Source organism: Coenobita brevimanus, chromosome 65, assembly GCF_032717465.1.
Source record: "Coenobita brevimanus isolate Jiangsu-jjx chromosome 65, ASM3271746v2, whole genome shotgun sequence".
Lineage (NCBI taxonomy): Eukaryota > Metazoa > Arthropoda > Malacostraca > Decapoda > Coenobitidae > Coenobita > Coenobita brevimanus.
The window spans coordinates 8,179,695-8,194,694 of NC_137018.1; the positions used below are offsets into that span (position 1 = coordinate 8,179,695).

A 15,000-nucleotide genomic window follows, 5' to 3' on the forward strand; every position below is an offset into this window, starting at 1 on the left:
TACACCTGTCCCCTCTAGCTTCTTTCACCCACCTATTTATTTTGCCTCATAATTCATCTCCATCTCCTCTCACTAAAATGAAAAAAAATAAATGCAAAGACATCAGTGAAATTAATAACTGAATCAATGAACGACGTAAAGATATAAACAAAATAAGCAAAGGAGAAAATTAGAGCAAGGGACACCAACCTCTGCGGGTGTGTTGGGTGTGGGTGGTAGGGTGTGGTGGGTGTGGGAGGGCGGGTGTGGGTGTAGTAGGGTGTTGGGTGTGAGAGGGTGGGAATCTAGGGTGAGCTGGGTAAGGAAGAATGGGTTCGATATATGTGTACTCGTGTGTGTGTGTGTGTGTGTGTGTGTGTGTGGGTGTGTGTGGGTGTGTGTGGATGGGTGTGTAGCCAGAAATGGACACACTATGACTGAGTGCGCGTGTAAATACAGTTCAGTACATTCCAAGGTAAAAATAAAGTGATACAGAAAAAATATATATATCTCGGTTTTTAGAAAGTGAAAAAAAAAAGTAAGAATATTTTGTCATAGGTGGACAGAGTAGCAGAGAACTGAGATAAGAAATATTGATTGTCAGAAGAAAGTTTATAATACTGGCTCCTTCAATAATACAAAGTTCATAAGACCATTTGAGGTACTGTTGCGAAAAGTCCATATGTTAGAGGTAAGAGGGATGAGGTGTGATGGGAGGAGGGATGGAAAGGAGAGTGAAGGAGGAAGTGGTAGAGGAATGAAGGTAGGGAGGAGGGGAGGGGAGGAGAGGTAGAGTGGAGGGAAGAAGAAGTAGAGAGGAGTCAGAAGAGGAGGTAGAGTGGATGGGAGAAGAGGTGGAGGGGAGCACTGGAGGAGAAGGAATGGAGGAAGAGCAAGGGAGGTTTGGAGAAGTCTGTCAAACACCTGTTCCTTACCAGTTTATTTTTTGCCTACCGTATGTTGATATTCTCCACTACATCGTTTATATAATCTATTTTCGTGTCCAAAAAGACGAAAATCAGCTTACAAGAGATTAATTAAAGTGTTCTATACGAAATTAAAGAGAGAGAGAGACAGACAGACAGACAGACAGACAGACAGAGAGAGAGACAGAGAGACAGAGAGAGAGAGAGAGAGAGAGAGAGAGAGAGAGAGAGGGAGAGAAAGAAAGAAAGAAAGAAGGAGAGAGAGAGGGGGGGGGCAAAAACCCTCCTAAGCTTACTAGAATACAACCCTGGTCTTACAATCTTCAGTTCGATGACTTCTTTCTTGCTTCCTTCAGACGATTTAACTGCTTTGGAGAGACTTTTCGCGTTGGAGGGGTTAGACACAGCCTTCATTAACCCCTGCAATTAGACAGACCATTTCTAAGCTGTATAAAATCATGTAATTAGGTCTCTAGAATAAAAGGAGGTTATGTGGTAAGGGGTTGACGGGGATAGTGATTGGTGGGGAGGTGTGTATAATCCTTCGAGAGGGCCGTGTCAGACGTGGCATGACACCACTAGCCAGCTGCACGTCGCTCCCCACTACCAGTAAATACAGCCTCACCCTGCTCATGCCTACCTCCTTCTGCCTCACCCTGGTATCTCACGTCTCACTCTTGCCTACTGTCTCCTGCCTCGCCCTGGTATCTCTTGTCTCACTCATGCCTACTTCCTTCTGCCTCACCCTGGTTATCTCTTGTCTCACTCATGCCTACTACCTCCGTCCACACCCTAGTCTCTCTCACTCAAGCCTACTTCCTCCTGCCTCACCCCTGTATCTCTCGTCTCACTCTTGCCTGCTACCCCCTGCCTCACTCCGTTCCTCACCCTTGCTTTCTTCTGCCTTCCCCCTCTCTCTTCATCACCCTTCTCTGTCTTCCTCTCCCTGCCTTCTCTCTTTTCCTCTGCCTTCCTCCTCCTTCTTCCTTCCTTACCTATTTTCTCTTCCTCTGTCTCCCTCCTCTCTCCTCCTTCCTTAGCTCCTCTCTCTCCACACCCTCCCTCCTTTCCTCAGCCTCTCTCTTCCTCTCTCTCCCTTCTGTCTCTACCACCTCCCTCTGCCTGTCTACCTTTTACTACCTTACTAAGAAGTGCATCAGCTCTGCATCTTGATTACTTCCCTGTCTCAGTCACGGTCAGGAGTAAACTTTGGCCTGCGAGCGTGTGCTATTGTTCCTGCTTGTTGTTGGGAAGCTGTGTGGGGTAGTGGAGGGATCAGAGAAGCAATTTTAGTGAGGCTCGGAGGTTAGGCAGTGATGCTGTGTGTCGTTGGTGATGTAGTGTGTGTGTGTATGAGAGATAGATAGATGGGTGGATAGGGAAAGTGTGTGTGTGTGTGTGTGTGTGTGTGTGTGTGTGTGTGTGTGTGTGTGTGTGTGTGTGTGTGTGTGTGTGTGTGTAGTATCATGCCTTTATTTTTTATTTCTTTGCATATTCATTGACTTATCTCATTTTTCTTTACTTTGGCTTGTGCAGGTCCTATTTGTCTGTTGTTTGTTATTATTGTTGTTATTGTTATTGTTGTTGTTAGTAATAGTAGTAGTAGTAGTAGTAGTAGCAGCAGCAGTAGAAGTATTTTATTGTTTTTATCATTACAGTAATAGTAGTAGTAGTAGTAGTAGTAGTAGAAGAAGTAGTGCTGTTATTATAATTATTATTATTATTATTATTATTATTATTATTATTATTATTATTATTATTATTATTATTATTATTATTATTATTATTATTATTATTATTATTATTATTATTATTATTATTATTATTATTATTATTATTACTACTACTACTACTACTACCACCACTACTACTACTACTACTACTACTACTACTACTACTACTACCATTACTACTTCCTTCACCGTTCAGTTAATCTCTCTACTTTTCTTTATTACGCTAGTCCATTCTCAAGGATACGTATCTGAACAACTAGAGTACTTACAATGCTGGACTGTACTCTAAGCCAGGAGAGTACAGTACACCAGGTATTTAACTAGGGCAGGTACTAATTAGGCCCTTAATTAAGTATTCTCAGGTGTGTATTGGGGAACTCCTGAAGGGAAAATAGTTATCTTTTTTATTAGGCGTTGTTTACTTGGGTTATACTGAGCTTTGTATGACGATGAGAGAGACAGACAGACAGACAGAAACACACACTCTCTCTCTCTCTCTCTCTCTCTCTCTCTCTCTCTCTCTCTCTCTCTCTCTCTCTCTCACACACACACACACACACACACACACACACACACAGACGAATGGCCGAACCAGCAGAGAGACAGACATAGCCACCAACCAATAATCACTAGCTAATGGCAAACAAACAAGGTACTCCTTTTTATAGTACTCTCAGTTTCATATTTTTCTCTGTCTTTGCTTCTAGGGGACGCATTCTTGTCGGTAAAGGAAGCTCCCTAACACCTCTTCCTTAGCGATTTATTTTTGAGTTTGGGTGGTTCATATCAGTAAGTTATTTATGCAGAGTATGGAGATATTGGAAAGACTATGTAACACTAGTACAGTAAGGTGTAATGAACAAAATAAATCGCTAAGAAAAAGGTGTTAGGGAGCTACGGGCCTAGATCTTACCCATTCTTCACACGCGAACAATTTGAACAAAAAATTTATTGATGCGGAAACTTCAGGGCCGTGATATGGGGCTTCGCTAAAGTTGTTAAAGTCTGCGGAAGTGAAGTACCTAGTTTCCGAAATATGTTAGTGAGTGGCAAAGGGACAGGGCCACTCCTAGACGGGCTCCTGCATCTAAAATGGGCAAGGATGGTGGTGATTTTCCATTTTCCTGTGTGTGGATCCTACCTCACCTCATCTTCAGGTGAAATGAGGGATTAGGATGATACCTTCCCCTTCCCTTTTTTCTAAATCTTACCTCAACACATTTTTAGGCAGGAGGAAGGATCGCTATGATGATGATGATAATGATAATAATAATAATAATAATGACAATGATGACAATTCTTCTCCCTCCGACAGGTAAGGGAGGGCGGTGGCGGAGGTGTGGTGCTGACGGCGGCCCAGGTGGAAGAGTACCTGGCCGGGGGAGCCACCAGGGACCACGAAAGCCAACCCTACTCCCGCCACGCCTTCAACGCCAAGACCTCCAACGCCATACCCGTCGACAGGGACCTTCCAGACACGAGGCATCCGAAGTAAGAAGCTGGGGAAGACGTGGAGTGATTTTAATGTACAATACGTGTGGTCACATATTCGGTATTGACGGTTATATACAGGATGGTTTGGATATAGCACTCCACCCTTCCCCGTGGCTCACTTCCCCCCCCATCTCTCATATACCTCTCCACTTCATCCCTCCATCTCATCCTCGGTCTCCCCCTCCCTCAGATCAAATTGATGATATGCATAAATCCTGCCTGATAAAAGACCTTGTATATTATCGTTTGGCAGAAATATTAGGGAATCAAATACAGGGGTAAATAGACGTAAATTCCTGTTTAGCCAAGGAAATTGAGTCAACATCTGATGTAGACTTGGGTGAATATTAGCTATGCACTGCTGATATAGACTGGAGTGACCATTTGATGATTAGAACGACTCTAGTGTACCGTTTGTGTGTGTGTGTGTGTGTGTGTGTGTGTGTGTGTGTGTGTGTGTGTGTGTGTGTGTGGAGGGTCATGAAATCTTTTTTGAAAGAATGTTTACCTTGAACAACAGATTTACAATAGAAGGTGCATTGCTAAATATATCAAAGTTTCTCTGTACTAACGTTGTCTTTAGGAATTCTCAGCTAATTCTGTTTTGTTCATTACTTACTTATTTAGCTTTTTTTCGTCCATGCGGAGGCTGGGACCTTTTCATTGAGCTACACATGCTTGTAAATAACTCAAAAAACACACATAACAACTGTCTTTGCTCGAGGACTGTAGCAGTTTTCTGTGATGAAGCTCTGAGAAGCGGGTGAAGAAGTTAAGAAATTGTAGGGTTTGAAAGCAAGTCCAGAAGATCGGCTGATGAAAAATGGAAAGTGAGTTGGTGAAAGAAGAGGACCCTTAGGAACACCGCAGTCATTTAGGCATAAGAATCTGGGAGTGTTAATCTTAATCTAATCTCCCTTCTTTCTCCTTGGTGTAAGATGTGAGAGTCTGGAGTATGACTTTGACTCCCTCCCCACCGTTTCTGTGGTCATCACCTTCCACAATGAGGCGAGGTCTGCACTCCTCAGAACCATCCTTAGGTGAGTCAATCAGCTTTCTTCGATCGGACCAAGAATAAGTGTAGAGTTCTTATTTTTCTTAGTTTTTTTCCTTCCCTTGGCCCAGGTTTTGTTGCTTTTGTAGTTTTTTTCACATAGCTCGGTGGGAGAAAAAGACGATGCTACAGTTCTACATTCTTTCCTTTGTACTTCCTTGTGACTAGTATCTTATTCTAATTTTAAGCTAATTTTACAGCTCGGTATTCAAGGTAGAGATGGCTGTTTTTAGACCAAGTTAAAGTAAAAGGAGTATAGCACACACACACACACACACACACACACACACACACACGCACGCTAGAAACAAATCACCTTAGTCACTCATATCTGAACTTTTTTGTCATTTCATCACCTCGCCCCCTAATCAAAGGTTATTATGCCAAGGTATACTAATCATTATCTCCCCTTCAGTGTGCTGCAGAGGACACCTGAAGACCTCTTGGAAGATATCATTCTTGTGGACGATGCCAGTGATGATGGTGAGTAGGGATAATTTTATGTATTTAATTAAGAAGGAAATAAAGAACAGTTTACCCCTTGGTGGATGAAAGAAAATGGTGTCCACATCCCGTTTTCTCTTCAGGTAAGGAGGTAGCGATTTATTTTGGATATAGCTATTAATTTCCTTTTGTACATTATTGATGCAGAGTATGGTTTTGTTAGAAGGATTTACATAACAGAATGGGAGAGTAAGGTATAATAAGCAAAATAAATCGCTTAGGAAAAGCTGCTAGGGAGCTTTCACGACCGATGAGAATGTTCAAGCTGTTTTTAAAAGGTGTGACGGACATTCATGAAAGTAAGATACCCGTGTACTTCTGTCCCTACTCAGTAACGACCCCTCCTTGCACAACACCCTCTCCCCATTAGACTTTACTACTGTATTCCCTGACTTTCCCAGGTAATAAAATGCAATGAATACGACCACGCCACCCTCCCTCATATACTATACTCCTTCAGCTTATTCCTCCACACTGTACTTCCCACACCACACCACCCTCCCTCATATACTGCCCCACCTTATACTTCCCACACCACACCACCCTCCCTCATATACTGCCCCACCTTATCCCTCCACCTTATACTTCGCACACCACATCACCCTCCCTCATATGCTCCCTCACCTTATACTTCCCACACCACACCACCCTCCCTCATACACCCTTCCACCTTATTCTTCCACCTTATACTTCCCACACCACACCACCCTCCCTCATATGCTCCCCCACCTTATACTTCCCACACCACGCCACCCTCCCTCATATACTGCCCCACCTTATCCCTCCACCTTATACTTCCCACACCACACCACCCTCCCTCATATGCTCCCCCACCTTATACTTCCCACACCACGCCACCCTCCCTCATACACCCTTCCACCTTATTCCTCCACTTTATACTTTCCACACCACACCAGCCAACCTCCCTCATATACTCCTCCACCTTATACTTCCCACACCTCACCACCCTCCCTCATATACTCCTCCACCTTATACTTCCCACACCTCACCACCCTCCCTCATATACTGCCCTACCTTATCCCTCCACCATATACTTCCCGCACCACGCCAACCTCCCTAATATACTCCTCCACCTTATATTTCCCACACCACGTCACCCTCCCTCATATACTTTCCTATCTGCTTCCCACCTGTTAAAATATTCGCGTCCATTTCATAACTCAGGGGAAACTAACCTAAAATTAAAGTCGGGGTGTGACGAGGTAGACTTGGGTTCCCTTGAGTGACAGTGCAAGCAGACTTCAAAGGTGTGTGTGTGTGTGTGTGTGTGTGTGTGTGTGTGTGTGTGTGTGTGTGTGTGTGTGTGTGTGTGTGAAGTATATGTTTATAGATAGATATAGATAGATAGACAGATAATATGCAGCGCTGTGGTGTATGTTAGTAGTGGTGTGTAAGTGGCGTGTGCGTAACTGTGTGAGTACATGAGCAGTGTGTGTGTGTGTACGTCAGTGGTGTGTTTGCGTGTCTGTAGTCCACGTGTATCTGTACACTTAGTGTGAATGTTACTGATGGGTGTGCATTACTGATGTGTACGTCTGTGGTGCATATGCGTGTGTACACATCAGTGGTGTGTGTGTGTGTGTGTGTGTGTGTGTGTGTGTGTGTGTGTGTGTGTATCGGTCTGTCTGGCTGGCTGGCTGACTGGCCGGCTGCCTGCCTGCCTGCTAGCCTGTCTGTCTGTCTGTCTGTCTGTGTATTTGTTTGTGTGTGTGTATGTAGGTGTGTGTGCATCACTGGTGTGTGTATCAGTGGTCTGTGTACGTGCAGTGTATGTATTCTAACGATATGTACGTAAGGTGTGCACGTGTAATTACCTGGCGGAGGGAACAATATGACATCAGTTCCGGTAAAATTAGCACGTCATCAGCGACACCTCACTCACACACACACAGCGGGGTATACATGTGCACCACTGGGGTATACATGTGCACCATTGGGGTATATATGTGCACCATTGGCGTATACATGTGCACCACTGGGATATATATGTGTACCACTGGGATATACATGGGTACCATCGGGGTATACATGTACACCACTTTATTATACCTGTGCACCACTTAGTCTTTTCATGTACACCACTCGGCCATACATGTGCAATATTTGGTTACACATGTCCACCACATTGTTATACATGTGCACTGTCAGGGGTGCACATATTCACCATTTGATTGTCCATGTGCATCTTGGAATACTAGCTTTCTTTCTTTATCTCTTTCTTTTCACTCTCTCTCTCTCTTTTCTCCCAAACTCTTCCTCCACCCCTTCCTCTTCCTCCCAGTTCTCCCCCTTCCCTCTTCACTTTACTACCTCTTCCTCTCCTTTCCACTCCTCCATTTTTCTCTCCCTCCCTCCCTTCAATTTCACCTCATTGTCTCTATCCATCTCTCTCTGCCTCTCTCTCCACCCGTCCACCTTCCCTCACTCTTTTTCCTCCACCTCAATACCTCTTCCTCTCCTCATCACTCCTCTGTTTTTCCCTCCCTCCCTCCCTTCATCTTCCATTGACCCTCTGTCGTCTCTCTGTCTCTCTCTCTCTCTCCACCCTTCCACCTTCCCTCTCCCTCCCTCCTTCCTCCACCACACTATCCCTCTCCCTTCTTCCTCCACCTCCTCTCCTTTCCTCCACTCCATTTTTCCCTCCCTCCCTCCCTCCACTTTCCTCTCATTATCTTTCTCCTTCTTTCCACAGCCGCTGACGGACTGCTCTTAGTCGGATTGCCTAAGGTACGACTACTCAGGAACGACCAGAGGCAAGGTAGGTGGTAGTTGTGGTAGCTGTGGTGGTAGTTGTGGTTGTAGTCATGTTTCAAAATATGTTTCTTGACTCCTTTTCACTGCATTTCACTTGTATAACCCCATCAGACCGAGAATATAATTTTTTTCTTTTTCTCATTTTTTTCTGCCACAAGACGATTTTATTCAGCTTAAACGAGCCTCCTAGTAGTGAAGGGGTTCATGAAGTCTGTATCTAATCCCTCCACTTCAAAGAAAATCTATCGTAAGCTGAATAAAATCGTCGAAAAACAGATACTCTAACACAGAAATAACATACTCGGGCTCAAAGAATTATTATGCATTCATCTCATAAATCAACAACAAACGAAACTAAACACAGAAATATGTCAAAGTTTTCGAAATGAGCGCGAAAATCTGCCTGAAATATAAACAAAGCCACAATGTTCGGATATGTGAGCAAACCGTGCCGGATGGGGGGGGGCTGTCCGGATAATCGAATTCCGGATAATGAGATGTCCGGTTATTTCTCTCCTGTCTGATTTCTGTTGACGATGGATGTATTTTGTTTATTATCACTGTGTCTTTATGATTTTATTCCCGCAATGCTGCTGCAACAGGGCGACTTTCAAACGTGTATGGAAACCACGATGTGTTGTGTGTGTTCTATGTGTGTTCTGCTGTGTTTTCTGTGTTCTAACCGTGTGTTCTAACCGTGTGTGTTCTACAACCGGTCTCCGTGTGCCCCCAGGTCTAATCAGGTCTAGGGTGCGAGGTGCGGACTCCTCCCAGGGCGACACCATCTTCTTCCTGGACTCCCACTGTGAGGTCAACAAAGGATGGGTCCTGCCGCTACTGCACACCGTCACACAGGTATACTTACACACGGGTATACTTACACACTGAGGTATACTTACACGGATATACTTAAACTCAGGTACACTTACACACTTTGGTATACTCACATGGGATGGGTCTTGTCTCTACTCTCACCGTCACACACTTATATTTACACACCCAGGTATATTTAGTTACACAGGTATACTTACACACCTAGGTACATTTATACACTTAGGTATACTCACACGATCAGGTAGGCCTCTAGTTAAACTCAGGTATACTTACACAGAAAACAGGGTCACTTATGCAGATACACTTAAATTATACTTACAAGCACAGGTATACTTTTTCATACAGGGACACTTAAAAAGTTACAGGTGCACACACACTCAGAAAGGACCGAAACTCAAGGGCCAGCCAAGAATATAGAGGATAGATACTTCAGAGTCAGTGTTAAAATGAAGTTCGATTTCTGAAGCTGCATCACACTCACAGCTGCATAGTTTTTGAGCTGGGAGTGGCGACAGTGCGAAGAACAGCCAGAAAAACTCTCGGTACAGATGTTGTGGCTTTGGAATTACTGGCCCATCAGTTTGTTGATGATGCCTTGGACCTCAGCACGTCTCCCAGTGGCCAGCAAAATCGTCTGATGTTATAGTCGGAATCCCGCCCGTTTGCAGCTGAGGTGTGGCCCACACCTGTGTACAATGGTGCCACGTTTCCCCAACTTGCGATGTGAAACGGAAGCTATTTATGTACAAGGCATCACAAATTCGATAAATTCAGATGAATAAAACTTACACTTGTGTATTTTGATGGATGAATCAACAGTAATCTTATTATGCATAAAATATTTATACAGTAACACAGAAACATGGCATACATATTGTACAGTGTTGCTAAAAGATATTGTAGTCACTTTTAATGGTTTTTAGCGTAGTTTTAGGGTGGGTAATAATATACAGTTATGGATATAAGATAATGAGCCTGAAAAAAGAAGAAATATGCCAATATCCAAAGTAAAAGAAATAATTCATGTAATTCTTGTGAGTGGCAATACTTACACACCCAATCTGGCCTAAAATAAAGTACGTACCCCTTCGTATACCCAACCATAGCTTGTACATAAGAACATAAGAACATAAGAAGAGAGGATAACTGCAGTAGGCCGGTTGGCCCATGCTAGGCAGCTCCTAGAAGAGTAACTGAACTACTAGAATGAGATAAGGATAGCAAAGAAGAAGGCTCTCCCCCGCCCTCCAAACCCTCCAGCCGAAGCCGGCAGGAAAAAGTCAGAAAGAACACCACGCCGTATAGAAAAACTGGCGTGGACATTTTATAGGAAAGTGTGAAAGGAGAATAGAGACTATCATAGTGTAACCTGAAAAGAAATTTTTTTTGAATTAGTATTGGTTATAAGATTTTCTTTATTCTATATCCACCCCTTATTTGTCATATGCTTATCTAGCCTATGCTTGAAACTCTCAATGGAAGAGGCAGCAACTACTTTACTAGGTAGCTTATTCCATTCGTCTACTACTCTATTACCAAACCAATTTCTACCTATTTCCTTTCTGAAACGGAATTTTTCTAGTTTGAAACCATTATTTCTAGTTCTATCCTGTATGCTCACTTTAAGTACCTTGCTAATATCTCCCTTATTTATACCATTCATCCACTTAAAAAAATAAAACGTGGAGAGGAACACTTACGTAACCGGTACACAATTTTAAATAGAGAAGTAAAGAGGGAGATAAGAAAAGCAAAGAGAAGTTATGAAATTAAGGTTGCAAGTGAATCACATTTACTGGCTTTTACCATAATTTTAAGGGCGAGGAATAATCACATTTATAATCATAAGCTAATATGTAGGACAAAATAGTAGGCATATGCCAATACCGAAGTAAAAAAAAAAAAAAAACTATTCACTCGCGAACGGCAACACTTCCACACCCAGTCGGTGGCCTGGACAGATAGCTTCCCTACAGAGAGAGAGAGAGAGAGAGAGAGAGAGAGAGGCAGGAGAGGGGCATGCATTGAATGCATTGTCGGCATCACTAAATATAACAAAACCAAATTAACAAATGAAAGCACAATCATAAATAACTTATAAAAGAATCAAAAGTACTCAGGGTGGCTCACATTTCCCACCACGTGGTAGGTGAATCCAGCCCCCCCTTCCCCTTCCCTCCCTTCTTAATCCCTCCTGGGTGTCTCAGGTCAAATCCCCCTTCACACTTCCCCTCCCCCCTGGACCACCACCCCAACAAACCCACATCCACACTCCCACCCACACCTACACCCACACCCCACTACGTCGGGGTGTATGAATCAGTAACGTAACAAACCTCTCAGCAGACAGTAACTTTGACACTCCATCTACTACTAAATATAACAAAACCAAATTAACAGATGAAAGCACAATTATAAATAACTTATAAAAGAATCAAAAGTACTCAGGGTGGCTCATTTCCCGCCAGGAGAGAGAGAGAGAGAGAGAGAGAGAGAGAGAGAGAGATAACGGTATAGAAAACGTGGCACACTGTACACAGGTGCGGGCCACACCACAGCCGCAAACGTGCGCGAGTCCTACTATAGCCGGAATGAAACACATAAATCGTCCCCAGAGACTGAAGAATTAAAGCGATATAGATTCTTAACCCACAGCCTCCAAAATCAGGAGTACATAGAAGTTGGCTACATAAAAAGTACAGATAATAAGAAGGCTATTCATAACAAGGCCATCTGCTGAGGAAACAACTGCTTCTGTCTAGGACCTAGCCAACGCGTGTGAGGATAGACTAGGGGACAAATGAGCGTAAAAATTCAATAAGGAAAATTATTAGTTGTGCTGAGCTTATTACCATTTTGATTTCGAATTAACCGGTAAATTGTTGACCGCGTTCAGGTAATTTGAAGGTGAGTGTGGCGGTAGAGGCAGGTAGAGGAGGGAAGCAGACGGGGTAGGCTCATTACACAAGAATGCCGGGGGAGGTGGATGAGTGGAGGCCCGGATGCTGCCTCACGCTGGGCGCTGGGGAAGTGAGGGGGGAAAAAGAGGGAAGTGGGCGTAGGAAGAGGGGAGAAAGCGTGGGAAGAGGGTAAAGGATCTAGGGAGAGGGAATAAAGACAGGGGAGAGGAGAGAGAATGCAAAGAGAGGGGTTGCTGGAGGAGGGGAGAGGGTGTAGGAAGAAAGGAAGAGAGTGTGGGAAGAGAGGAGAGAGTGTGAGAAGAGAGAAAAAGGTGTGGCAACTGGGGAAAGGGGGTAGAAGGAGAGGAAAAGGTGTAGGAAGAGGGAAGAGGGTTTAGGGAACGGGTAAAGGGTTTGGGAAATGAGGAAAGGGTGCAGAAAAAGAAAGGGAGGTGTAGGAAGAGGAACGAATGTGTAGGGAGAAGGAGGGTGTAGAGAGACTGGAGATGGTGCAGTGAGAGAGTATAGGAGAGGGGAAAGGGTGTAGAAAGAGGAAGGAAGGTGTGGGAATAGGAAAGAGTGTGTAGGAAGAGGGAAGAGGGTTTAAGAAGAGAGGAAGGGACGCAAAAACGAGATATAGGAACACAGAAAATGGAGACAGTCGCATCAGAAGCATCACTCAACAATTTACCAAAATTACCCATTGCTAACTATTCATTTTTTTTACACTTGGCATATGTGAAGTTATGTGCCTGTTCTTCCTGTAAAATTCATTCATTTATATTATCAATTTACGTTATACTCAGTCATATATGTTACCATTTATAATACTGTATACGGTATTCATCGTTTTCTATATATGTAATTCTTTGTTTATATTTTTGATATTCAACTTTCATGTCTAAATTTTTATTTTCCTCTCTCTCTCTCTCTCTCTCTCTCTCTCTCTCTCTCTCTCTCTCTCTCTCTATCTATCTCTCTCTCTATCTATCTATCTATCTATCTATCTCTATCCTGTTATCTCACTCCCTTTCCAATCTCTCTTTCCCTAATCCCTCATCTAACCTTATATCTCACTCTATCTTTCTCTCTCTCTCTTAACTCCTTCCCACAATATCAAGCCTTATGCCTCACACTCTCTCTCTCTATCTATCTATCTATTCCCCAGTCTCTCATCTTCTATCTACCCCCATCTACCCAGCTAACGCTCTGCCCTTCCCCAGGACCCAAAGTCTCTAGTGTGTCCTGTCATTGATGTGATTGACCAGGACAACTTCACCTACAGGGCCACTGGAGCCACACTGAAGGGAGGTGAGGCCAGTGTGAGGCAGTGTGAGGCAGTCTGAGGCAGTATGAGGCAGTGTGAGGCAGTATGAGGCAGTGGGAGGTAGTGTGAGGCAGTGTGAAGCAGTATGAGGCAGTGGGAGGCAGTGGGAGGTAGTGGGAGGAATTGTGAGGCAGTGTGAGATAGTGTGAGGATGCAGTGTGAGGCAGTGTGAGGTAATATGAGACAGTGTGGGGCAATGTGACGTAGTGTGAGGATGCAGTGTGAGGTAGTATGAGGCAGTGTAAAGTAGTGTGAGGCAGTGTGAGATAGTGTGAGGCCAGTGTGAGGCACTATGAGGCAGTGTGAGGCAGTATGAGGCAGCGTGAGAGGATATATGTTTGTGGAAGGGATGATGAAGGCTATTATTAACCAACACAATAAAAAAATAAACAAAATAAATAAATAAGTCTTCATACAAATTAATTACCCCTGAAACAATAGAACAAAGAAAACGCAAAAAAAAATATGTTTGTATGCCGAACTGGTTCTAGAGAAAAAATAAAATCACTTGCTTTAATCATTTGGCAGTTATTTTGGTCATGCATACGTTTTCTCTCTCTCTCTCTCTCTCTCTCTCTCTCTCTCTCTCTCTCTCTCTCTCTCTCTCTCTCTCATCATTATTATTATTATTAAACTTCGTAGTATAAATGGCGAAGCGTATTGTTTCCATATTATTTTTCTCTACTTTTTTTTCTTCTCAGATCTTGAATTCATTATACAGGAAGGTACCCTAGGCTAACCCAAGTAATTGTGCCAAGTATTAATGACCTTGACCTGTTTACGAAGGTCATATTCTGATTTTTGGTGAAAATTTGAATATTTGAATTTGAAATATCTCATAAACTAATTGAGATACAGCTATATGGTTGAAAATCCTAGGATAAAAAATAGGTTGCAGAGAATTTTGGTTGAATATTTTGCCATTTAGCCTAGTGGAAAGTACCGAATTCAAATCTGCTCAGTGTTTTCTTTGTCGTACGTTTTAGAGAAAATCACAAAAGCTGTAATGTTATAACTTTACAGAAATATAGTTGTGGTCCCTCTTATTATCTGACAGGAATTTGGTTACAGTGAAGCATACAGTTAGCCAGTTATTGAGACAAATGTTAAATGTACCCATGAGTTCTTCCACACCTTGTCTTCAGATCTTAGTGATATTACACAAGAAGGTACCTTACGTTTATCTAAGTACATGTTCCAAATATGAATGCCTTTGGAACTACTTTTAAAGGCCACAGACTTGTTTATGATGCCAAAATTTCATATCTTTGACAATGAATAGTTATGGCGAGGCGTCCTGATTGTGGTTACGCAATGAGTAAGTAGGTAACTATTTATTATTTTTATCATCATCATCATTATTCTCGTTATTCCTCTTCTCCCTCATCCTCTTCAACTTCTCCTACTCCTCCTCCTCCACGTCATAACCACTCAGACCTACTCACACCCACTTCACCACCAAAATAATCATAAT

General features: G+C 43.1%; 1 protein-coding gene across 1 annotated transcript in view; it reads left to right on the top strand.

The window, feature by feature from the left end:
- The window catches only part of LOC145404884 (polypeptide N-acetylgalactosaminyltransferase 14-like), a 91,041-nt gene that overhangs the window by 61,700 nt on the left and 14,341 nt on the right, over positions 1-15,000 (top strand). Inside the window, exons 5-10 of the mRNA XM_080276385.1 lie at positions 3,954-4,129; positions 5,071-5,172; positions 5,602-5,669; positions 8,404-8,469; positions 9,199-9,320; positions 13,423-13,510. Of these exons, the coding sequence (XP_080132511.1) occupies positions 3,954-4,129; positions 5,071-5,172; positions 5,602-5,669; positions 8,404-8,469; positions 9,199-9,320; positions 13,423-13,510 (622 nt within the window). The remainder of the gene's footprint in view (positions 1-3,953; positions 4,130-5,070; positions 5,173-5,601; positions 5,670-8,403; positions 8,470-9,198; positions 9,321-13,422; positions 13,511-15,000) is intronic.